Consider the following 24786-nt stretch of genomic DNA (forward strand, 5'->3'; position numbering starts at 1 on the left):
TTAGGCTGAAATGATGTACATTCTAATTAAGCCTTATTTTTATTAGTTGTATTACCTTGGGCAAATTTTTTTTAACTTTCTTAAGCCTTTGTTTCTTTTATTTAAGTAACTTATTATCTCCAACAGAGCTTTGGTGAGACCAAATGCTTACACAAAGTTCTTAAAATACTTTCTAACATAAAAGCTTATTAAGTAACAGATTATTGTTAATTGGAGCAAAAAGTTTACTTGAGCAAGAAAGAAGTGTTAAGATTTTGTGACTCAGAACTCCCAACTTTTATGAAAAAAATGCCTTTATAAATATTATCCTATACTGACTCAAGAATATTAATGAAGAGTGTCTGGGTATTATTTAATCCTCTACTATTTAGATAAACTAAGGCCAGAGGTAGAATATCATTTTCCATGTGTAAAACTATTTAAATAGTAGTAATAGTAAGTAGAACATAAATATGCTTCTCAAAGCAACTACAGAAAAAAAGTTTGATTTTTAAAAAAAGATCTAGGAAAGGGCAGGCATTTGGCACAGCAGTTAAGACACAGCTTGCCACATTTGGGTCCCATATCAGTGTGCCTGGTTCAAGTTCCATTTCTGCCTTCAATCCAATTTCCTGTTAATGCATACCCCAGGAATCAGCAGGTGATGGCTCGAGTATTCTCAAGATTCTAGGTTTCTGCCAACCCATTTGGGAGTTCCAGATTCCTGCCTTTGACCTGGCCCAGCTCCAGCTATTGTAGACTTCTGGGGAGTGAACCAGAAGATGGGAGATCTCTGTCTTTGTCTCTTTGCCTTTCAAGTAAATGAAAAATAAATTTAAAAAAATTTTAAGACCTAAGAAGTAAAAATTATTTTTTATATAAACTATGGAATTGATTTTCAATCTAGAAGATACACATTATGAGGCTTTAAAATTGTTAATCTGAGAAATTATTCTGAATCTATTATCAATAAGCATGCCTTTTTATAGTCTCACTTTTTGTATAAATACAAAAGCTGTGTTTTATAACTAAGTAAGGTTTTAATTTAAATATCTATTACTGGTATTAGTCATTGATATTTTCTATAACCATAGAATGTTTTCTAAAATTATGTGTTAAAATGTGTATGCAATTTTTCTTAGGAAGGTGAAGTAGTTGCTGTCAGTGGTGGAACATCAGAAGAAGAAGAGAGAGCGTGGCACAGTGATGGCAGTTCTAGGTAAGTGAATGAATTTTTATTTCTCCAAATGTTACAAAAATTTTTAGAAAGCTGAAGATTCCGTTTTTAACCAGCAACATATTTCAAAGTCTTATTGGGTTTAAAGTTAATTTTTCAGAGATTGCTTAAGTTGTACAAAATTTAGATTTTCTTCCTGACATTTTTTATATATAAGAAATTTTTTTGGTAATTGCTATCAGATCTGAAAAATGCTTTATCTTGTTACTTGGGATTCTGTTTCTCAGTGCTGTTATTATAATACTGAATCACAGACTGGTTTCATGATTAACTTGGAGAAATATTTAAGCATGAAATTATGAAAAGTAATTAGCTGTTGTAGAATTAACTACCTTACATAAATTATTTGTACAATACTAGTAATATTGTCTTCTAGCAAAATGAAAGATAAACACTTAACAGTGCAAGTATGGATTATTTCAGTTCCTTATAAGGTGATCCACATTGCTGTAAGGCTGATTTTTTTATTTCTTTAAGAATTATTTATTTATTTGAAAAGCATATTTATTTATTTGAAAAGCCTACTTTCCCAGGCCATTGCAGAAAGCTGGATGGGAAGTGGAGTAGCCACGACTTGAATTGGCACCCATATGGTGATGCCAGCACTGCAGGCAGCAGCTTTACCCGCTAAGCCCCAGCACCAGACCCTGTGCTTATTGTTTCTAAGACACCTGAACATTTTCTGGAAGGTGTCAAAGAAACATGAGGATTATTTTGAGTTCTCTCAGCCTATGTGAGTTTCCATACTTAATTTATCACTTGAAGTCTGTCAAAAAGATGTAATTGGCTTTTACTGGAATTATTTCAGAAGTTAATTTTCTTACCGGGCTAATAGCAAGGTCTCTGACTGCAGTTGACTGTGTCTTTGGATCGTTTGATGTGAATTTTGACTCATTTTTAAAAATTGTCCCTTTTAATTCCATACTCCTATGGTCATCCTTACAACACTGTTTACTAATCCCAAGCTCTTTTTCCTTTATGTTAACTGAGCCCCTATGGCTTATTTTGTGGATCAAAATTCTTACAAATATTAAATTTTAGCACTGCTAGTTAAAACAATCATTTTTAATTTTGTTATGAAATCACACTAGAAACATTATAATTATTTGATTCTTGGCATTTGATTATTCTTGGAGATTTTAGGTAAATACCTTTCGAAGATTTGAAGAAGGGTAGTATGGTGGTATTAAACTCACATGCACAAAACTGTCTTCACCATGTTATCAGCAATATTTTTAGATCTGTGAGGACATAAAACTCTAAAACTAGTCACACCGTTGCTTCTAACAGTATAACTTGGGTTCCTTTAAGGCATTTATTTATAAAACTACAAAATAAGTAATTAAATATTCTCATCTACTAAAATAAAAATAATAGATAGTATAGTTGTGTTTTTTTTTGTCATAACATCAGCTTAGTAAAATGTATGTCTGAAAATACACTGGAAAGAAGTGGCAAATATGATTGGTTAAATACTAAGGCTTGTATTTTTCTGAGGCATGTGGTGCTTGAAACCATATGATTCACACCTAAGATATAATTTTATGTAAATAAAGTTTATTTTCTTTACATGTTAAATAAAGTTTGTAAGCTCAGCCTTTCCACTGAGTACTAAGTATACCTTGCTAACATGAGAGCACCACTTCTGTGCTTTAGGAGCTATCCATGTTAAGAACTCCCAGCACCCCCTTCTAAAAAGGAAAGCTCCTGTCTCCTCCTCAGTGTTGACATCTGTTAGGCTTATCAGGGCTGTTTTTCTACTGGTTCAAGAATTGAGGAAGGTAACAGTCTGCCACCAGTCCCTCTTCTTTTTGTATGCTACACAGTCTTTTTTTTTTTTTTTTAAACTTTTTTTCTATTTATTTGATAGAGTTATAGACAGTGAGAGAGACAGAGAGAAAGGTCTTCCTTCCATTGGCTCACCCCCCAAGTGGCCACTATGGCCGGCACTGTGTTGATCCTGAGCCAGGAGCCAGGTGCTTCTTCCTGGTCTCCCATGCGGGTACAGGGGCCCAAGTACCCTGGCCATCCTCCACTGCCTTCCCGGGCCACAGCAGAAAGCTGGACTGGAAAAAGAGCAACTGGGACTAGAACCCGGCACCCACATGGGATGCCAGCGCCACAGGTGGAGAATTAACCAAGTGAGCCTCGGTGCTGACCCCAAGATTTATTTATTTATCTAAGAGGGAGAGGCCGGGGGGGGGGGCGGTGTCTTTCCATCTGCTGATTGACTCCCCAGATGAGCACAGTGGCCGGAGCTGTGCCGATCCAAAGCCAGAGGCCTGGAGCATCTTTTGGGTCTCCCGTGTGGATTCAGGGGCCCAAGGAGTTGGGCTCACTTCCACTGCTTTCCCAGGACATAGCAGAGAGCTGGATCTGAAGTGGAGCAGCCAGCACTCGACCTAGCGCCCATGTGGGATACTGGCACTGCAGGCAGCAGTCTTACTTGCTAAGCCACAGTGCTGTCCCTGCCACACAGTATTTTTAACAAGTGTGTCACTTGGGTATCATTTTTCTTAAAATCATAAAAAGTACATAAGTTTGTTTTTTCACTTAAACCTGTGGCCCTATTTTTCTTCATTTTACTTTTGAGATGTTAAATAAAGCCTACACAAGTTTAAGAAATTTTTGAACATTAGTTAAAAGGGAAATATTTTTTAATTCATTACTATTCTGTAATCCCTTATTATCTTTATTTTCCTTTATACAAAACAAAATCTTGACAATTTTAAAATCTCTTCTCTCCTTCTAGTGACTACTCTAGTGATTACTCTGACTGGACAGCAGATGCAGGAATAAATCTGCAACCACCAAAGAAAGTTCCTAAGCATAAAACCAAGAAAGCAGAAACCAGTTCAGATGAAGAAGAAGAATCTGAAAAACAGAAGCAAAAACAGATTAAAAAAGAAAGAAAAAAAGGAAATGAAGAAAAAGATGGACCAGTATCACCAAAGAAAAAGAAGCCCAAAGAAAGAAAACAAAAGGTTGATTTTTTAAAATTATAAATTTAGTATTTTCTATGAAAATTGCTTTAAAGCACACTTAAATAAAGTGTGATTTTTTTTTTTTTATTTACTTGAAAGAGTTATGGAAGAGGGTGGGGAGAGACAGAGAGATCATCTATCCATTGGTGCTGTCTGTAAATGACTGCAATGGCTGGGGCCGGGCCAGGCCAGTACTCTGTTATGGAATGCCAGCTCCAGAAGTGGCAGCAGCTTAATCTGCTGAGTGACATTGCAGACTCCAAAGCATGCACTTATAAGTGCATTTAATAATATTCAAGTAGTAATAGGAAAAACTCAGATGTATACAATAGTAAAATAAAGTACATTGAAATATATTTAGTTTACTTAAGTTTTCAAATGTTTAGCTTATAAAATAATTTACTTACATACCATATTCTAAATATTGAGCATTTACTCTTAAAGCATGATCACATTTTTCTTGACAGGTCAGTGAAATTACTCATTTTTTGATGTAAAACACATAATGGTAAAAACACAGATTTTGTTAGTCTATTAATTGTCTTCTTGTTTAGCCATCCTTATTAATTGACATTGCTGAAAATAAAAGTTTAGAGAGAACATTACATGCAGTAAAATTGACATAACTTTTTGTAGTTGATCACAAAACAAATACAAATCCAAAATGAGATAAAATAGGCTTATTCTAACAGGGCTTCATTAATTTACATTGCCTTGAAGCCATAATTTTTCAGTCCTTAAGTCAGTAAAGTATTGATTACTTCATGTTAAATCTGTGGATAATTAGCAGAGAAAATAAGAAATGAATATCAGTAAAAGTAAGAAAATCTATCAGATCCAGTGGAGTTAAAATTCTTTAACCTGGGAATGAAAATACTGTTTAACTTTTGCTTTGATGTAGAGGCAAAAATGTGAGCCGTGTTTTCTACTACCCAGAAGACTATAAATGGGAAGCATATTTGGGTAAACAAAGGGAAAAAAATCTCTGCTATTTTAGGAATTAATAAATTGTGATTTGTAGAATTACTTAATAAAAGACTCAATTGTCTTTATCCCCACCAAGCTTTGAAAAAGTATAAGAATACACCTGTCTTGTTTTTAAGTGTTTATTTTTTCTGAATTGGTTGAATTCTTGTTCTTTTCAACTTCTTGCTTCCTTTACTTAGCTCTGGGGGAAGCTTTACCAAAGAGCATGTTATACATTTGCCTGCAGTTTTCTGCCTTTTCAGTGATGATACATTATTTTATGTGATAGAAAGATTGGTTAAATAAAACTGATTTAGCCATGTATTTGGATAATAAAGTAAATATTCTTTTCCATCTCAAGACTTTTACTTTGAGAAACCAAAAGAGACAGTGAATGAGCTCTTCTTTCACCTGTTTACTCCCCAAATGCCTGCCACAGCCAGGGGTGAGAAACCAGTAACTTAATTCGGGAACCCAGTGCCTTGAGCTGTCACCACTACCTGGCAGGGTCTGCATTAGTAGGAAATTTGAGTCAGAAGCTGGAGCCAGGATTCAAATCTAGGCCACACAGTGTGGGACAGCGTCATCTTAACCACTAGGCTAAATATTTGCTCTTTAAGGTTGTTTTAATGAACTTTTGAGGTTTACCAGTGAAAAGTCACTGTGATAACATAATTCTTTTGTCCCAAAAATACAATTCACTTCACCCTGCCTCCTTTGATTTGATAGTTGTCTACGGACTAACACCATGGGCTTCCTCATGCTAGTGCCATATTTGGATTCACTATAACTGTTTAGTATATTTTAATTTAATTGTTCTGTGAAAAGATGTTACAACAGGATCTACCTGCCTTTAAATATCATAAGATTTGATTTATACAGTATTTTCTTTAGTTACAATTTTTTTCAAAGGCCTATCAGTGGATCTAACAATAAGTAGAGTTGTTCTTACAACTTTGTCCTCCAGTTATATCAAATAAAAACTAACAATTTCCATGTTATGCATAAAATAGATGGAAAACAATGGAAATTTCATTAAATCATTGGTATACATTAATTGTATGTGTGAAAATAATAGAAACATTTTCCATGACTAAATTTTTTTAATTAATTAAGCAAACAGGCTATTATAGAAAATGCTAATTAAAAATAGAATTCTTGGAAGTTGATTTTTAGCCTAGCAGTTAAGGTGTCCATGTCCCATATCAGAGCCCTTGGATTAGATTCCCACCTTGAGCTCCTAATTGCAGCATCCTGCCAGTGCAGCCCTGTGGAGTCAGTAGTGATGGCTCAATTAATTGGATTCCTGCTACTCAGAAGAGAGACATGGGTTGTGTTCTCTGCTTCTGGCTACAGCTCTGGTTTTTGGGACATTTGGGAAATGAGCCAGTGGTTGGGAGTTCTCTTTGTCTCTCTTGAGCCCTCAAATAAATAAAAACTAAAACAACAAAATAGACTTCTCTAAAGATACAGGAAGTCATCTCAGATGACACATTATATGTATCTCTTAGGTCATTAGGAACTCTGAAAGAAGCCAATATGTATCGCACACTTACAAAATATTATGGTAGACAAAAACTTAAATACCCCAAAATAAAAATAGAGAAAAGATGATTGCTATCTCATCTATTAATATGTTTATAATAATGTATTCAGTTGCTAGACTTTTAAGATGGATAATAACACAAAAGGGGAGATGGCAGCCATTTGCCCTAGCAGTTAAGACATTGGTTAAGGCTGGCGCCGTGGCTCACTAGGCTAATCCTCCGCCTGTGGTGCCAGCATACCGTGTTCTAGTCCCGGTTGGGGCTCTGGATTCTGTCCTGGTTGCTCCTCTTCCAGTCCAGGTCTCTGCTGTGGCCGGCAAGGCAGTGGAGGATGGCCCAGGTCCTTGGGCCCTGCACCAGCATGGGAGACCAGGAGGAAGCACCTGGCTCCTGGCTTGGGATCAGCGCAGCGCGCCAGCCATGGTGCCCATTTTGGGGGGTGAGCCACTGGAAGGAAGACTTTTCTCTCTGTCTCTCTCTCTCTCACTGTCTAACTCTGCCTGTCAAAAAAAAAAAAAAAAAAAAAAAAAAAAAAGACATTGGTTAAGATGCTTGTGTCTCCATATTGGAGTATCTGAGTTCCATTATCCTGTTAATGTGCACCTTGGGAAGTAGTAGTTATGGGTCAAGCTTATATATTAGAGACTTGGATTGAATTCCTAGCTCCTGACTTCGTCCTGGCTCAACCCAGGCCATTACAGATAGTTGTGGAGTGAACCACCAGATGGGTGTGGTGGTGGAATCTTATGTTAGGATTTCAGGTAAGGTTTCCTAGAAGAAGTAATATATGGGCCTGGAAGCATTTCCCATGGATGTCAAATCAATTACCTGTACATTTATAATTTTTTAAAGATCTAAAATGTTGAAATTGAAAGTTGGATATTCAGTGCATTTTACCCCTTAATGGGTTATCCAAGAATTATTGGATAATAAGATTTGTCATTGTAGTGATTTCTTTAGTGACACCAAAGTCTTAAATTTCTAGTCGTTATTCCTATTTAATATGCAGCCTACCTGTCTTCATTGAAGAATTATTAGTTACCATAGTCAATTTCAGTACCCTCCTTAGGAGAAGTACATGGTGCATTTAATGGTGTATAATATTATGATTTTCAAACTTTTCTTTCCTTTTTCTTTTTATCCAGATATTTTTCAAACAAACTCATGCTCAGAACCTGAGTATATAAAACTAATAAAATAAAAGCTACTCTGAATAAATCACTATGGAAATTCCAGGGTTGTGGGAACTAACTCTGTAATACACATAGTACATAACACAATGATTATGTAATAACTGTTTATGAATAAGTTTTAACTATTTAGATATTATTTGATTTAATATTGTATCTCAATTCTAACGCATATAAAACTTACTTCCTAAGCTTGCTTCTCAAGCCTTCCATGCTTTCTCTTCCATGCCTTCCTCATTTGGTGATGGCAACTTCATCTTTTGTTTATACCTAAACTCCTGAAGTTAACCTTACTTGCGTTTTTTGTCTCATATTTGACATTTAATCTACTGGGGAGATGTCATGGCTCTGTCTTCTAAATGTGTTTAACACTTGAATGTTTTTTTACCACTTTGTTGTTATCAAGGTAATAGGAGCTTTCATTTGTATTATTATGTAACCTCCTCTCTGTCTTGCTGCTTCTGTCCATTTCTCACTGGGGTCTGTTTTTAAAGCAGGGGTTGATAAACTTTTCCTGTACAAGGACAGCTAGCTACTCTAACGTGATAGCCTGAAAACAGCCATAGATAATACATAAACAGATGGGTATGGTTGTTTCCATAAAATTTAGTTTATTAAACGATTTATAAAAAGATTTATTAAAAGAGTTGGTAGCCTGGACTCAGGTTATGGACCATGATTTTCTGATTTCTATTCTGATGCATCCAGAATGATTCTTTTAACATCAAAGTTGGATCATATCACTCTAGGATTCCTCTCACATACACTAAATACCAAAGGCCTTTACCCATCTCCTGTAATGCTCCAAGGTGAGAATGTTCAATGGTATGTTTGAGAAAAAGCACAATTTGGTTAATAAGAAGAAGCAAAAAGTGAATGTTACGAAGCAGCTATATATGGTAGTATCTACTTCAAGTAATGTGCTTTGATACCACATTACTTCTTATAGTGAACTTTCATAGTGAAATATTTTTTGAAAAACAATAAAATTTAGAAGTCTTACTGTACTGAACCAGAACAATTTTAATTAATTGCATAAAATTTCTCCAGCTATAAATAATAGATCTCAAACCCATTTTCCCTAAGTCTAAACCCACTTATATGTGACATAAAGTTAAACACAAAGTTAAACACGTCTTTCTCAGAGGCATGCTTTTTTTTTTTTTTTAAAAAAAGATTTTTATTTATTTAAAAGAGTTAGAGAGTTGCAGACACAGAGAAAGAGAGGGGTCTTCCATCCACTAGTTCATTCCCCAAATGCCCAAAAGCTGTCAGAGCTGGGTTGATCCAAAGCCAGGAGCCAGGAGCTTCTTCCAGGTTTCCTACTGCTTTCCTAGGTGCATTAGCAGGTATCTGGATGGGAAGTGGAGCAGCTGGGAATGGAACTGGGAGGCATGGGTTTTTTAATCTATGAGAACTACAAAGTAACCTGGCTTGGTAACATTTGTTTGGGAAAACCTGCCTTTTGTATTTGTTTTAAAAGCTTAAGTTGAACCAAGAGTGTGAAATAACTACTTTCAAAAGAGGAGAGGACTTTCTCTGGTTACGTAGAAGTGTAATGCCCAGCATGTGGAAAAAATTAGTTTTCTGTATCTTGTGTTACTCAAATGCTATGAGAATATTTTGTTTAGTTGTTACTGCATAGTAGTAAGACTAGTAGGATTTTTTGTTTTTAAAAAACTGAAGCATGTGTTGGTTTGTTATGTGGAATATTTCTAAAACTGATAGTTATTTTTAATAGAGAAGACTATACAGACTTGTACTTCAAAGTTTGTGTAGATATCTTTGTTATCTAGTTTTGTCAAAGTTGCAAGTTTTGATTTTACTTCCTGGTTCTCTTTTTATGCATTGATTTGGAGAGATTGAAAAATTCTGTTGCCAGTTTTTTCCAAATTGTTTTATAATGTTTAAAGAAAATATATAAATGTCCCCTATCTTTTGTTTAACCACCTCTAGTTTGTAGTTATGATATTACTTCACAATGTTCTAAACTTTCTTAGAGATTGGCTGTGGGAGAATTAACTGAAAATGGTTTGACATTGGAAGAATGGTTACCTTCAACATGGATTACAGATACTATTCCCCGAAGATGTCCATTTGTGCCACAGATGGGTGATGAGGTACTTTTAAACTTTCAAATTATTTTTTTTTTTTTTCCAAGTAGCAGCTTTACACATTTTTTAATCTCTCTTGAAACAGAACTCCAGAAAATTTTAACAGTTTTATACTAGTAGCTCATTCTAGATGTAGCTCTGGAGAAAGTACAATTAGGAGGAAAGATCTAATGATAATCTTTTTAGAGAATATTTTGAATATTTCTGTAGTAAATCTGTATATTATGTAAGAGAAAAGAAGTTTTGTTAGGATATTAAAAACTGGTATGTATTTTTAGTAGAGTTTTATTGCTTTTTTCCTTAAATTAAAATACATTCATTTTTCTTAGTTTAGGGGTTAAATGTATAGCATGTTAAAAAATAAGATTTAGAACTTTATTTTCATTGAATTTAATTTCAAAAATTTCAATTTACCAAAAATCTATACTATTAGGATGTAATATTTTATCTCAACTTTAAGAAAATTTGATTGGTACCATTCAGTTTCAACTATGTACTTCTTTATTTAGAATGGAAATATAAGGACTTAGATTAAGATTTTTTACTCACATTTCGTGCCTTATACACAGTTGAATAGGCAGTGTTATTTGGTGTCTCAACAAAATGGTAGTGGTAAATTAGGCAGTGAAACAAAGGCTCTTTTAGCCGAGCATGCTAATTAGCAGTATAAAGTGATAATTGACATTAAAAAAAGAGAAACAGAAACTTCTTAATGCAAGAGTAACTGTAGAGAACAGTCTGAAATAATTTATTTAGAGACCTTACTTGCCTCAAAGTGCAGTATTACAGTATAGTATAATGATAGATCTTACAGACCTGCATTAAGAGACTAAATTATATTTAATGTATTTTCAAGATGACCAGAAACTTTGTAATACCATATTGAATGATATCCTTTCTAAATATTTTAATTTATCTTTTTATTTGCTGAGGGTTGAACAGCTAAGTCCTCATTTATGATTTCCTTATTTGAAGTTCCAAACAACTCAAGCAATGATTAATAGAATAAAAATGTGTGATAGTGACTGTTTCAAAATGTTACTTAGATCTTAATAACACTTTTTAAAGATGATTGCTACTTTTTTAATTAAAGATTTTTATTTATTTATTTATTTGAAAGTCAGTTACACAGAGAAAGAATGAGAGGCAGAAAGAGAGAGAGGTCATCCTCCATTTGCTGGTTCGTTCCCCAGTTGGCCGCAATGGCTGGAGCTGTGTTGATCCAAAGCCAAAGCCTCTTCCTGGTCTCCCATGCAGGTGCAAAGGCCCAAGCACTTGGGCCATTTTCTACTGCTTTCACAGGCCATAGCAGAGAGCTGGATTGGAAGAGGAGAACAGAATTCAATGAGTGATAAACTTATGACCTCTTGTTGTAATTTTAAATTTATTATGCAAAGTAGGCTTACTTGGAATCCAAGAAAAAAAATACTAAATCTAAAAAAAATCTCAACTTCTAAGTGTATAACCAAGGTGATGTTGTAACAGAATACTTCAGAAAACATTTGAATAGCTTGAAGAATGGAATTGGAAAAAAAATCAATATTTGAATTTCTGTAGCTCAAAGGACCTTGTATTTCTCTGCATTTTAGCTGATACTTTGCATTTTGGGTTATAATAGAAACATATATTGTCGCTCCCCGTCTTCGTGGAGGAACAACACAGGACCCTGCGCTGTTCTTTCGTCTGCTCGGCCCTTCCCGGGTTTGCTCCTGGTTCTTCCCGGGTTGGCTACCGACCCTTCCACCTCCGTGGAAGGGCGGTTCCCCCTGCCACTTTCCCCACTTCCTCGGGGGAGCGACACACCGCCGGCCGGCTCTCTCGGGGGCTGCACAGGTGTTCCTTCAGATGTTCCCCTTAGATGTTCCTGGTGCATGTTGTCTCTCTCCTCTATAGTCCTTTTCCACCAATCCCAACTCGGCTGCCCACACGCCGAGTACGCTGCTCTCCTCCAGTCAGGAGCAGGATCAGCTCCTGGAGGTCATCACTCAAGTTGGCAAGAGGCAGCTGCGTAGAAGCTGTTTCCTCCTCTCCCAGCGCCATATTGTGGGAGAGCAGATGCATAGAATAAGTCTTAATTCCAGTAACTTAGTGTAGTCCGAGTTGCTCCCCACAATATATCTATTTTTAAATTATCACTTTATTTACTTTTTAGGTTTATTATTTCCGGCAAGGACATGAAGCATATGTTGAAATGGCCCGGAAAAATAAAATTTATAGTATTAATCCCAAAAAACAGCCATGGCATAAAATGGAACTACGGGTATGGTATTGATTTTCTTTGGCTATTGGCCCAACAAGTGCAATTATGACAATATGTATTACGTGCTACTAATTTCACTATAAGAAACATATCATGAAGATACTTTGCTTAATTGAAACAGTCATAAAGAGTAGAGTTTATTTTCTAAAGACACACAGGATTGGGTTTATATTCTATAGTGTATAAATAGGCTACAAAATTTTGTTACAGTGAAATTTAGACAATACTGATTTTTCAAGTAAATTTGAATTTATAAATTTGATGAATATTTCTAGAATTGTTAACATTAATTCAAAGTTATCTAGCAGTCTTTAGAACTATACATAAAAACTCATTTCAGTAATGTTTACTTATTTTTTTACATATCTCAATGATTTTTAAAGAAAATTTATTTATTTATTTGCAAGTCAGAGTTATACAGAGAGAGGAGAGGTAGAGATGCAGAGAAGAGAGAGAGATGTCTTCCATCCAATGGTGCATTCCCCAATTGACCGCAACTGCTGGAGCTGTGCCAATTTGAAGCCAGGAACCAGGAGCTTCTTCTGGGTCTCCCACATGGGTGCAGGGGCCCAAGGACTTGGGTCATCTTCTACTGCTTTCCTAGGCCACAGCAGAGAGCTGGATTGGAAGTGGAGCAGCCGGGTCTCCAACCGGGGATGCCGGCACTTCAGGCCGGGGCGTTAACCCTCTGCGCCACAGCATTGGCTCCAGCTCAATGATTTTTTTAAATACATACAGAATAGTCACCAGATTAAGATTAAAGCAATTCTGAATTGTTTTCTTGTCTGTGTGGTTTATTTTGTAAATATGGTTTCCTGTTTTTTGTATCTTTCTTAGGAACAAGAACTGATGAAAATAGTCGGCATAAAGTATGAAGTGGGATTACCTACCCTCTGCTGCCTTAAACTTGCTTTTCTTGATCCTGATACTGGTAAACTGACCGGTGGATCATTTACCATGAAGTAAGAACTGTTGAAAGAGGCAATTATTTCTTAGTATTGTAGATCATTTTCAAGATTCAGATAAGTCTGAATATCTTTTAGATATTTTTAAGTGTGTGTCCTAATGAATTTTTTCTCTCTATAATTAGATACCACGATATGCCTGATGTTATAGATTTTCTAGTCTTAAGACAACAATTTGACGATGCAAAATATAGACGGTGGAATATAGGTGAGTAATGTATTTAAAACCTCTAAGTGTTTGCTATGTCTTTTTCCTAATAAATGATCATAATTTAGAACAAGCTAATCAGATAAATCTTACCATTTATAGGAATGATAACAAGAAGGTAAGATATGTTTAAGATATTTTTAAATTTTGCTTAGGGATGAAATATGAGTTGTTGAGAATTAAAGACTTTTCTCTCATATTTGGTGACTATAAATTATTATTATTACTCTTCCTTTTAGCTGTTTTACATGTTGAATTAATTTTTTTTTGAGATGTATTTATTTATTTGAAAGTCAGAGTTAGATAGAGAAGGAGGGGCAGAAAGACAGAGAGAGATCTTCTATCCACTGGTTTATTCCTCTGATGGCTGCAATGGCCAGAGCTGGGCCAATCTGAAGCAGGAGCCAGGAGCTTCTTCCCATTCTTCCACATGGGTGTAGAAGCCCAAGGACTTGGACCATCTTCTACTGCTTTGCCAGGCCACAGTAGAGAGCTGGATCAGAAGTGGAGCATCGTGGATTAGAACTGACACCCGTATGGGATGCCAGCACTGCAGGCGGCAACTTTACCCACTACGCCATAGCACCAGTCCCTGAATTCTGTTTTTATCCAAAAAAATTAATACCAAAATTCAAATTTGAAGCCAAAGGAAGCCTTAACACAATGTACAACAATTTGGACTAGAAATAAAGCTAAACTGAATTTTTAGGGTTTGATTAACCGTATTTTCATTTTTAATTTATAATTAAGTCTCAAACTTTAAAATCTAAATATTTTCAGGTACTTCAGGTACATTAATTTGTGTACAAACATGTATTATTTATTGTAGTTCTCTTAAAAATTTCAAAGAGAGACATTGTCTTTTTGAAATGTAGTATCGATGTACTTGTTTTATATGGTTTGGAAAAGCGTATGAATTGATGTACCAGTCCATCTCTCCTCTCATGCCATTGAAAACCATTGGTATGGTGACTTGCCTTTTCTTCATTGAAGATGGTTAAAAAGGAGAGAAAAATACACAGAATTCCCTCAAAGACCAGAATAGGAAACAACAAATGGAATTCCCAGGTAGCAGTCAATAGAAGTCTCTCAGTAAAGCAGCTACTTTATCAAGTCTTAAAAATAAGTTTTCCAGAGAATGTTATCCTCCAGTGTCTTTAGTGAAAACAAAAAATGAAACTCATAAATTAACAAGTTGACTTTGTAAGAAATAAAATTGAACAGTGCTTTTTATAACTTGAGTTTGTACAGAATGTGAGATGATTTAATTAGAAGTTCATAGGTTATCGTGCATAATAAAGAAAATTACGCAAGAAGTGAATTGTATGTTCTTTCATTTAGTAACATGATATTTACATTGTCATAATAAAAACTGAATATGGATTAAAGATGATACATATACCTTTTATATTCAATTATGTTGAAAGGCCAATGCCTGATGTCCAAAATTGATGAGATAAGAAACAGCTGTATACTTATTATTTAGAAATCTGTTAAGTTAATTCAAGGAGAAACAGTTAAAATAGATGAAAGTGTTTTTCTTGGCTTTGGTCATAAGCATTTGGTATATTTGATTTTTTAAAAAACAATTCACATAGATTAATGACGTGCATCTGCCAATAAATTGCAGAAGAACTACTAGAAAGCAGAATCCAAGAATATTCCTAAAGTGAGCTGAGAACCTAGGCATAGAAATATGGCAGGTATTGGACAAATTAAAGAGATTTCAAATGAATGAATGAAAGAATTTTCTCACTTGAATCTTGTAAGTTTTTTCCTATATTTATAAATTAGTATTTTCTATAAATATAGTATCTGATTGGTCTTTTACATCTGAAGATATGTATATCTACATACAAACTGCCATTTAAAATTAAGCTAGTAATAATTTTTACTTTAGCCTATCCTTTGAAGTGTTTTCAACCTATTCTGAATGGTGGCCCCTAGTCTTTGCTTCTTCATTACTATTTATTCTACACATATTGTTGATTACCAGTAGGCACACATGACACAGTTCTTCTTAACATAATATCATCAATCTCTATAGGGTCATAAGAAATAGGTCTCTGATACTGTTCTTTATGTTTACTGTAAAGTTAAGGTGATATCAAGAATGCTGTTTCTTAAATTATATAGTAGCTTCTCCCTAAGCGCAGTGTTGCCAGTTTGCATCAGAGGAGCAATTAAAGACTCCTAATCTAGTAATAGTTCATAAATTATTATTTTGAAAGATTCATTTATTTATTTCAAGGGCTAAGTGACAGGGAAAGACACAGAGAGGTATCTTCTTGTCCACTGGTTCACTTCAGAGATGCTCAAGCCAGGAACATGCAACTCCATCCAAGTCTCCTGTGTGGTAGCAGGAGGCCAGGTAGTTGGCTGTCTTCCTCTGCTTTCCCAGGAGGAACATTAGAAGTGAGTTGCATCAGAATCAAAGTAGCTGGGCCTTGAATCAGGACTATATAATTCAGGATGCTGGCATCACATGTGGTGGCCTACCAGATCCCTCATGTGTCCTTCGTAACACTTGGATACAAACATATATATCCACTGAAAATGTTTTAATTTCTCTCTAAATTTAAACAATGTGCAGTTGTATTCTGTTTACATACTCCAATCACTAATTTTCTTTTTTACCATCTTTAATTTTTAAAATTTTTAGTCATTTTATGCAATATGTCTTTATAAATTTTAAATTCTTTTTGGTTAAAAAAGATCATAAATACTTTTTTCTTTATGGGTTTGAATATTAATACTTTTGTCTTTATGGGGTTGAATATAGATTAGTTAATAAAATGATTCATTTTTTCTTAACTGTTAAAAATGTGAAGAGTATTCTAATAAGGCATTAACTCAAAAACTACAATAATACAGATGTCACCATTTCTATTTTATAGATGAAGAAAATGAAGTTCAAAAATACCTACATATTCAAAGTCACACAGATACATTATTGAATCCAACTCTAGCCTGTGGTTGCTGGAAGGAAACTAAGTATTGTAGAAGCCATGGGAGGGCAAAGTATTGCACAAAGGAAGAGAATGACTACAGATTTCATATGGCACATTTGTAGTTTACCAGTGTCTTTGGAAAAAGTAGTTTAAGTTATATCACAACAGCTGAATGGAGTTGGTTAATCAAGTAGACACAAAAATATGCTTTCGCAGAAGACTCATTTTTGTTTTTAAACAGGAAAGGGGGTAAATGCATGTGTGTAGTATAATGGGGTGATTGAGATGAAAGAAGGCAAGTTGAAATTTTTGGGTTGTTTCTGTTTCAGCCAGGAGTTTTGATTATTGATTGGGGAAACTTGTCTGCAGAATTTAAGAAAGTAAAGATAGACTACATCAGAAATTAGCTAAGCTATATTTTATTTAAATGGAAAGTTTAGACGCAAACCTAATGATGAATTTAAAATCTAGTTTTTTTTTGTTTGTTTTACGGAGATCTATTTTCAGTTTATTTTTTACTCCTAACGTTAAGCCTACACTAAAAGATCGACAAATAGTATGAAGAAAAAGGCACACTATTCCTGAATGGTTGAGAAAAGGGCTGTAAACAATCATCGAATCTCAAAATGTCCATTTCACTCCAATACATTACATTTTAGATACTCTGTTCGTTACCCCAGATCAGGGAAAATAGAAAGTGGATCTTTGTATAAATTAAGGAGAAGGAGGAGGAAGTAGGGTGGGAGTGTGGGCAGGAGGGATGGTAGGGTGGGAAGTATCACTATGTTTCTAAATCTGTATATATGAAATACATGAAACTTGCATACCTTGAATAAAATTTTTAAAAAAGATAAAAAAATGTCAAGGGTCAATTGGGAAATCAGGACCAGTGAAAGATGTCCTGTCCAGCATGTAAAAAAAAAAAAATCTAGTTTGGTAAGAATACTTAAGACAGTATGTTCATATCTTAATGAAATTTAGGAATTGGAATTGGGAACTAAGTCACACTTCAAGTATGTTTATTAAATGCCTTTCCCCCTCAACAATATTGATTTTACTTATGTTTGGAATGGGTAGGTCACTTTGTCTTATGAAATACAGGCAGCTTAAGTATTTTAAAGGCATACTTTAGGGGAAACAAGTAACGATAACAGCAATACATTTCAGATTAGTAAGAGGACTTTGTTCTTTTCCAGGTGACCGTTTCAGATCAGTCATAGATGACGCCTGGTGGTTTGGAACAATTGAAAGCCAGGAACCTCTCCAGCCTGAGTACCCGGATAGTTTATTTCAGTGCTATAATGTTTGGTAAGGAAATTACTTGGGTTTCAGTTCAGTTAGACTTGCTTTGAATTTTTCATCACTTATTAATAAAAGGGGTAAAGACGTTGATTTTCAACACTGGAACAATTATTTTAATGTGATTTTTATAAAAAAGTGCTTTACAAGAGTTAGATTTTTTTTAATATAAAAATTTTTCTTCCTTAAAGCTGGGACAATGGAGATACAGAAAAAATGAGTCCTTGGGATATGGAGCTGATACCAAATAATGGTAAGTGTATGTTAGATTTTGGAGCTACTTTCTTAAGTAAGAAATCTGATTGCTAACTTGATACTGCATAGGGTTGTTGCAAGCATCAAATAGAAAGTTTTCAGAAATACTGATTGTGTACCTGCTGTTGACTCTCCAGCAGTAAGGGAAGAAGCCCTCTACAATGAACAAAATAAACCTAATCTTTGCCCACTTGGAATTGATAGTCTAAAATGGAATATTGAATTTAACTTATTATAATAAAATATGAAACTGTTTTGTTAATTATTGATTCCTAAAAAGCGAGCATTTAGGGAGGCAAAGAAATTTTTAACTCCAGCAGAATAGTTAGACTCTAGAAAGTAACATAATAGTGAAGAAAGGTCAGACTTTTGAGTTAGAGTGACATAGTTACATTTTGACTGTGACATTTTCTGTGTGATCTTGACAAATTCCATGACGTTTCAAAATCCCAGATTCTTAAGACTCTGCCTTTGAAATTATTGGGCTGATTTGAGGGCTAACATTTTATGTGTAAAGTGCATATTACAGAGCCTAACACATGTCAGATGTCCGTGAAGAGGTACTTAGAATTAATAAGAGCCATCATCTTGCACGTGACCTGAGAATCAGGATTTGCAAGTTAGCTGTAGGCATGAATGTAACATTTTCCTTATACTTAGAAGAGATCTTCAGCTGAAGTCTGGAGAAAAGTTTTCTATCTCAACACCATTTTTGTTTCAATTCTTAAGAAATAAAACACGCAATTGTATATGCCTTAAAAAAAATACTCTAGATTACTAATCACGATGATTTATAGAGGATACGATTATGAGGACTTTTTTATTCTGCACATATACAACACAGCATATTATTTTCACTATCAGATAAAAATAAAGGTATTTATGGGCTAGTGTTTTAGCTTATTACTTGAAAACACTTGCATCCCACATTAGAGTGCCCATATTGAATATCTGACTCTGGCTCCTAACTCCAAGTTAGTGGAGTTAGGATGTAGCAGCAGTGATGGCTCAAGTCACTGGGTTCCTGCCATACATGTGTAACACCTGGATTGAGTTCCCAGCTCCTGGCTTCCTGGCCCTTGCCATTGCAGATATATATGGAGTGAACCAGCAGATGAAAGTTTCTTCTCTGTCTCTTTCTCTCAAATTTTAGAAAAAATAAGATTTAAAAAAAAAAAAATTAAACATTTAATTTGTAACATAGTAGAAATAATCATTTACAATGAGATTATTCAGTAGTTAATCTAAAAAGTGCAAGAAAAGATTCGATTGGAGAAAATAAACACAACCTGGTAAATTTTAGAAATTAGAAAAATGATCATGCTGATATTTGTCAAAATTTTAGTCTTTGCAGGAATTGTCATTTTGAATATTCTGTACTACTGATACATTTCTCATGTCCCTGCTAATTTAGAGCTTTTCAAAAATAAGAAATAGGGTAGGCATTTGGTACTCTGATTTAAGACACCAGTGGGGACATCCACATCTCACATCAGACTGCCAAGTTTCAAGTCCAGGCTGTACTCCCAACTCCAGGTTCCTGCTGTGTACCATGGGAAGCAACAGGTGATAACTCAAGTACTTGGGACACTGCCACCCAGAAAGGAGGCCTACTAGATTGAGTTCTCAGTGGCTCTTGGCTTTGGTGTGGCCCAGCCCCTGTTTTTGTGGGCATTTTGGGAGTGAACCAGCATCCGGAAAATCTTCCTCTCTTAGTCTTTTGCTGTATATCTCTCCCTTTCAAAAAAAAAATAAAAATTTAAATAAAAATCCCAATATGTTAGTTTGTAACATTGTTACATGACTTAAGTTTTGGTTATGTCTCTCTTCCATGTTAGAGTTTGAAAGAAGTCACATTGCACTATTAGGAGCTCAATATTGGACTATGAGAAATGAAGCTAATAGGTGTAGTAATGCCTTGGTTATTTAAAAAAATGAATTATAACACTAGTTGATTTTGTTTCCCCATAGGTGCTTCAAAAAGTTCATGGGCAATTGTAATTAAATTTTATGTGGCGCAAAAAGTTTTTGAAATCTATGTATAGTTGTTTTCGTACCAGCATTTTCTGTGAACTTTTTGAATATAAATGCTTTCAGAAATTTCTTATACCCAAAACAGCTTTTAATTCAATTTGCCATAAACTTTTGACGTATCCTTATATATGTGTGTGTAAGGAGGTTTTTATTTTGTTTGATTCACATATGTATGTGCCCATAAAGTTTAGTTACGGTTTGCAAGAAGGAAGAATTCTGATTGGTAACAAACAATGGCCTATTTTCCAATATTTCTCTGATGAAGTCTAGTTTAAAGGGAAAAGTACTTGGCATATTTGTAGATTTTTATATTGCTACCAATAAATCTCTATTGATCTTACTTAAAATGTTAAAATTTAGTAGTACAGGAAAGTGTACCATCATCATTTAAGAGCAAAATGTATTAGAATTACCTGTATTATTCTCTCTTCTGCATTAAAAAAACTTGAAAGTCTTAGTACAGTCACCTTGTGTTTTATCAAAGTAAAAATGCAATTAAATTATAAAACTCATGAAACTTGGAAATTTGCATCATTTCATAGAATTGATTTCTGCTTCACCTGAAAACTTGATTATAAAGTGTTTTGAGATATAATTTTGGAAAATAATTATCTAGATTACTGTATTTTTAAAGGATAATTTATACTTAGCATCTTTTAAAAAATAAACTTTATTGACCCTGGAAATATACTGTCCTTTATGAAAATATTTACCAAATTTTTATATTTTAAGACAATAATCAGTTTTATTTTCTAAAGATAACCTAAATATTAATATTAACCTGCTTTTTCTGTCTCTGCATGTCAGCTGTATTTCCTGAAGAACTAGGTACCAGTGTTCCTTTAACTGATAACGAATGCAGATCATTAATCTATAAACCTCTTGATGGAGAATGGGGTACCAATCCCAGGGATGAAGAATGTGAAAGGATTGTGACAGGAATAAACCAGTTGATGACACTAGGTAAATATTAATAATAGCGTAGATATAGAAAAGCTTGCAAAAAGCACTGTTATTTGAGAGTTTTATCACAGTATCATAGATTTTTGAGCATTTTTCACTAGAACCTTTTTTTTTGAATGAGATTTTACATAAGATCTAAATATCCAAAACTGTTATAATGGTGTTATTCTAGCTGAATTTCAGAATGAGGGCCTTCTAGATTTTTGATTTTTAATTTTTAATATCTGAAAAATCTGGGTCCTCCACAACCCACTTTGAAAACCTTTGCTATTCAAGCTGATATGAGGTGAATTGGAGGAGAAGACTTGAAAGCTGAACACAGACACAGAAGAATCTTTTTAAGGGGATAGAAGAACGTATATAAACTACTTTGCTTCATTTGAAAAAAAAAAAAAAAGTAAATACTGACTATAAAACTTGGTTGTCTGAACTCTGGGTTCTCTAAGTAAATATAAACTCATGGGTTTATATCAACCCACTGTGTCTGTAACATATCAGCGTCGAAGAGTCTGGGAAGACATTAAAATGAATAAGAAGAGCTGGACACTCAGATTGAATGATATTCAAAATGGAAGTGTTTTATAAAATGGCAACACTTCATAGTTCTTCTACTTCTAAGGCTACTTTAAGTAGTTATGGCATTATTAAAACATGAAGTAGTTTAATATGTGAATGAGCAAAAAAATAGCTGTTTTGACTATGTTCTGGTTTTTAAAAACTTTACCAGTTTAATATATGCTATTAAGTTAGTAATTTTGAGTGAAATACTTCTGGGTTTGTTTTCTCTGTTTTCCTAATATTTCACAGAATAACATTGTAAAGATTTATAAGGTGATAAGTTTTGATAAAATCAAAGTTTGTATTTAAATGCAGTATATTACAACATAAATGGTAGAGTGGCTTTGTCAAAAACATGAAAATATATAGATTTAGGGATGGCCAGCTATCAGTTACAGAAATACATATGTTTTGTTTTTACTAGTCATAATTAATATATATTACCAGTCGTTTCTTCATACTGATGGGTCTATGCATTAAAAATATCCCTAGAATTTTGCTATGCTAGTATAGACGCAATAAAAGTGAAACTTATGTCAGCTGAACTATAGTGGCCTACAAATGGTTATTTGGATTAGGACTGAAGTTTTAATTCAGGCAGAATTCTTTAATAATTTTAAGCAACAAAAATACGTTTTAAAACTTATTTATTTATTTTAGATATTGCTTCAGCATTTGTGGCCCCTGTGGATCTGCAAGCCTATCCCATGTATTGCACAGTAGTGGCATATCCAACGGATCTAAGTACAATTAAACAAAGACTGGAAAACAGATTTTACAGGTTAGAACCATTTGATGTAGTTACTACCAAAGTAAAGCTATAATGATCCTTTCACCCATTTATTGCTTTATAGCATCGTTGTCTCAGTTTTAGATATTCACTGATACACTCATGAATTTTGGGAAATTGTAGAAGCTGTTCATATGGTTTGGAAATAGCACTGAGATTCTGCATTTCTCACGAGATCCCAGTAATGCCTTTATTGTTAGTCATAGATCACACGTGGAAATGATTCCTGGATAGTTGTTTTCCTAGGCGCTGATATGATTTGATGCTCATTGTCTTCACATTATGTTTTATAAAGCAAGCCAAAATATTTAAATTCTCCTAGATAACATAAAAGTACTTATTTGTTCATGGATTTTTCTTAATATAAAAGTTGTGTTCATTTTACTTGTATTTAGCCTATGAATAATTATGAAAGATGAAGTTGGAAAAGATGCAGATGAATTTTTATACGTGTAGTTTAGTGTGAAATAGAGTTACAGTTAAAGACTAGATGAAATTTCTTTTTTTTTTTTAAAAAAGATTTCTTTTATTTATTTGAAAGAGTTACACAGAGAGAGAGGTCTTTCATCTGCTGGTTCACTCCCCAGATGGCCACAGCGGCCGGAGCTGCACCAATCCGAAGCCAGGAGCCAGGAGCTTCTTCTGGTCTCCCATGTGGGTGCAGGGGTCCAAGCACTTGGGCCATTTTGTACTGCTATGCTAGGCCATAGCAGAGAGCTGGATTGGAAGAGGAGCAGCCAGGACAAGAACCACTGCCCATATGGGATGCCGGTGCTTCAGGCCAGGGCTTTAATCCGCTGCACCATAGCACTGGCCCCTAGGAGAAATTTCAGTTTATTTGCATCTCAGTTAAAAATTTCAATAACAATGCATTCTTAGTCTTTGTAGGTTTATTTCCTAAAATGGTCAAAAAATAATTTTAAAACTTTATATAGAGCTTACATAATGAAATTTATTTGTAGTTTTGATTTTTCTTAAATATTTTTTGCTTAGCAAGCCAACATTGTATTTTCTGCTTTTCTCACTATTATTGGTTTATAGTAAAAGTTATAACTCAGAGATAGCCAGATGGAAGAGATTCTTGGGCCCGGGTTTTAGGTACAGGCACTAAGCTAGCTTTCATGACACCCTCCTAGCACTTGATATGTTCAGCAACCTTAGAAGGAAGCTTTCTGAGACTGATTATTCAAGACATTTTGGGTTTTTGTTTGTTTTTAACTGACACATAAAAAATATTTATGGTAGGAGATTGTATAATGTCCAAATTGTTTAAACATCTGTGTCCCCAAACATTTAATATTTTGGTACAAACATCCGAAATCCTATCTTTCAGTTGGTATTTTTTAATAGCAAAATATGTAAATATTAGCATTATTTTTAGTCACAGAGAATATCAGAACTTCCTATTGTTACCTGACTATCACTTAACACCTGTTAATTAACCTTTACCCATCCCTCTCTTCGTGGTCTCTGGTAGGCACCATTATACTCTTAACGTCTATGAGATCAATTTTTTTAATATTCCACATATAAGTGCTGTTGCAGTACTTGTCCTTCTGTACTTGGTTTATTTCAGTTAACACAGTGACCTCCATTTCCATCCATTTTGTCGAAAATGACAATTTCACCCCTTTTAAGGCTGAATAGTACTCCATTGTGTGTATATACCAGATTTTTAAATACATTAATACAGTTGATGGACTAGTGAGTTGTTTTCATTTCCTAGCTGTTATGAATAATGCTTCAATAAACATGAAAGTGCAGATTTTTCTTCAACATTGTGATTTCATTTCCTTTGGATGTGTACCCACAAGTGAGATTGCTGGATCATGTGATAGTTATATTTGTAGTTTTTTGAGGCACGTCTCCACTGTTGTCACAATGGCTATACCAGTTTTTATTCACTCCAGCAGTGATCAAAGATTTCCTTTTCTGCATATTTTTGCCAGCATTTATTGTTTGTCTTTTTGATAAATCGATCTAGCTGGAATGAGGTGGTGACACCTTTTTTTGATTTTAATTTGTATGTCTTTTTTTGAGAAATGTTTGTTTAAACCTACTGCCCATTTTTTAAATTGTTATTTTGCTTTTTTTCTATGGAGTTCCTTACTTTTCTGGTTAGTAATCTTTTATCAGATATATAGTTTAAACATGTGCTCTAGTTCTATAGGTTGTCTCCTATTCTGTTGGTTGCTTTATTGCCTGTGAAGACTCACTTGTTCATTTTTGCTTTGTTTCCTATGCTTTTGGGGTCTGCTTCCATCCCAGTGTCCTAAAGCATATGCCCTTTTTCTTCTAGAAGTTTCATGTTTCACATGCTGTAGCTAGGCCTTTAATCCATTTTGAGTTAATTTTTGCATCTGGTAGATATAGCATGTTTAGTTAGATTTTTCTGCATGTGGGTATCCAATTTTTCCAATACCATTTATTGCAGATGGTGTCCTTTTTCCAGGTTATCAGCATATTTGTCAAAGATCAGTTGAGGG

The 24786-nt window shown here is 34.4% G+C and overlaps 1 protein-coding gene across 18 annotated transcripts in view; it reads left to right on the forward strand.

Annotated features, from left to right (window-relative positions):
* The window catches only part of PHIP (PHIP subunit of CUL4-Ring ligase complex), a 164062-nt gene that overhangs the window by 97237 nt on the left and 42039 nt on the right, over positions 1–24786 (forward strand). For 17 of the 18 annotated variants that reach the window (XR_011388640.2, XR_007922917.3, XR_016233922.1 and 14 more), the window contains 10 exons: positions 1122–1198; positions 3969–4200; positions 9904–10023; positions 12170–12277; positions 13115–13239; positions 13368–13450; positions 17598–17709; positions 17892–17953; positions 20797–20952; positions 22171–22291. Coding sequence is in view for 12 of the 18 variants with exons in the window: in XM_051854539.3 (XP_051710499.1) it covers positions 1122–1198; positions 3969–4200; positions 9904–10023; positions 12170–12277; positions 13115–13239; positions 13368–13450; positions 17598–17709; positions 17892–17953; positions 20797–20952; positions 22171–22291 (1196 nt within the window). In the remaining 6 variants the exon portion in view is untranslated. Of the gene's footprint in view, positions 1–1121; positions 1199–3968; positions 4201–9903; positions 10024–12169; positions 12278–13114; positions 13240–13367; positions 13451–15080; positions 15196–17597; positions 17710–17891; positions 17954–20796; positions 20953–22170; positions 22292–24786 lie in introns of those variants that run through there. The other variant, XM_089332992.1, reaches the window with a different exon arrangement.

The sequence above is a fragment of the Oryctolagus cuniculus genome, chromosome 5 (assembly GCF_051225735.1).
Source record: "Oryctolagus cuniculus isolate XC-2025 breed Fujian yellow rabbit chromosome 5, ASM5122573v1, whole genome shotgun sequence".
Classification (NCBI taxonomy): domain Eukaryota; kingdom Metazoa; phylum Chordata; class Mammalia; order Lagomorpha; family Leporidae; genus Oryctolagus; species Oryctolagus cuniculus.